The following is a 1,668-nucleotide window of genomic DNA, read 5'->3' as shown; positions in this document are numbered from 1 at the left end:
ACTGGGGCGAGAAGGGCTACGTGCGCGTGGTCATGGGGCTGAACGCCTGCCTGCTTAAGGAAGAACCCTCCTCCGCGCATGTGCCGCGGAGTCTCACCCCTGGCCCGGGCACGGAGAGCGAGGAGCGCGCCCCTAAACGGGTGACGGTGGAGCAGATGATGTGCACCGATATGTACTGCAGGGAGGGGTGCAAGAAGAGTCTTCTCACCGCGAACGTGTGCTACAAGAACGGGGGAGGCGGCTCCTCTATGACGAAGTGCGGTCCGCAGAAGGTGCTGATGTGCTCGTACTCGAACCCTCATTGCTTTGGTCCTGGGCTGTGCCTCGAGACTCCTGATGGCAAGTGCGCGCCGTACTTCTTGGGCTCGATCATGAACACCTGCCAGTACACGTAGGGGTGGAGCGTGCGTGTAGGTGTGGGTGGCGTTGTGTGTGTGTGTGTGGTGGCAGCGCCGTCGCGCGCGTGAGGGGGCCTCCTTGGGTGCGCGCGCGCTGTGGCCGCTCCGCGTGGACGCGATATGTGAGGCCGAGGAAGAGGAAGGCGACGCTGCCGAAGGCGCCGCGAGGTGTTGCGGAGCGTAGGGGGAAAATGGACGAGCAGGCGCGCTGTGAATAGGAGCTGCGGCACCACGCAACTCGTGGTGTACCGCCAATGGCTATTCCGCCCGCCCTCGCTTCACGCCTCGTCCCCCCCCCCTCGCGCGCCCTCCCTTGTTATCCCTCTCTTTCACGCACACACACGCGCACACGCGCGCCCGTTATTCTGCCTTCGTCTGCCTCTTTATGTGTTTTGTGTGTTTCTTTGTTTTGCTTGCTTCTTCAGCACACTTTTGTTTTCTGCCTTCAGCGATATCTCCCACTCCTTGTTTTCTCTTCCCCCTCGGTGAGCGCTTCGTTTGTGGTTTGACTGTGGTGCGTCTGTGCCGGATCATCTACCGGGCGTGCGCACCTCCCCCATCTCCCTGCATCGTGTGCGTGCACTGCCTTCACACCGCGCTCGCGTGCATGTACATGTGCGCACTGCTTGTCGGACGCCTTCCGCCCGCGTTGGCCCCCCGCTTCCGCATCCACGGTTTGTTTATCGGTTGTGCTTGCTTCATCGGCTCTTCTCTGCGCGCGTGCGTGTGTGTGCGTGCGTGTGCGTGAGGCGCAACGGTCCCCAGAGCAAAGTCCGTCCAGGGAAAGACGATGCGCACACGCACACATGCATATGAGTTGTATATGTGTGTGTGCACCGGATGGAGGGTGAGGGTGTGCGCGGCTGTGTGCGCGTGCCTGCGCGTGTGCAGCATTGCCGTGGCGGCATCGACGAAGCGCTGCAGTGGGATGACCCTGGTGCGCTGGCGGGAGCAGTAGTGTCGCGTGTGCGTACCGAGTGATGGACGTCAGCGGCCTTACGAGCACCGTTGCTTTTCCCCGATTCGTGTTGGCGCGCAGCGCATGCACCGGGAATGTGTGACGTGCGTCGCTGCGCGCCTCGCCGTCTCCCCTGCGTGCGCGATGCATGATGCACCGCTGTTGTGTGAGGTTGTCCGCGCCTGCGTTGCCTGTGATGACGCCCCCTCCCTCTCTTGCACTGTCCCCGTCCCCACCTGCCCTGCGCCGTGATCGACTTCTTCCGACGCCCTCTACAGACTCTCACCACCACCATCACCACCACCACCATCA

The 1,668-nt window shown here is 62.6% G+C and overlaps 1 protein-coding gene across 1 annotated transcript; it reads left to right on the top strand.

Moving 5' to 3' along the window:
- Positions 1 to 1,504: 1,504 nt before the first annotated feature.
- LDBPK_080950 (cathepsin L-like protease) lies at positions 1,505 to 1,666 on the top strand (the record flags this gene model as incomplete). The annotated part of the gene is made up of 1 exon (XM_003858608.1): positions 1,505 to 1,666. A coding segment is annotated over one exon (162 nt), but the record flags the coding sequence as incomplete, so codon positions are not given.
- Between the last annotated feature and the right edge of the window lie 2 nt (positions 1,667 to 1,668).

This window comes from Leishmania donovani, chromosome 8, assembly GCF_000227135.1.
Source record: "Leishmania donovani BPK282A1 complete genome, chromosome 8".
NCBI classification, from domain to species: Eukaryota; Euglenozoa; class Kinetoplastea; order Trypanosomatida; family Trypanosomatidae; genus Leishmania; species Leishmania donovani.
The sequence above is the reverse complement of the archived record's forward strand: the minus strand, read 5'-3'. Positions and strand labels throughout refer to the sequence as shown.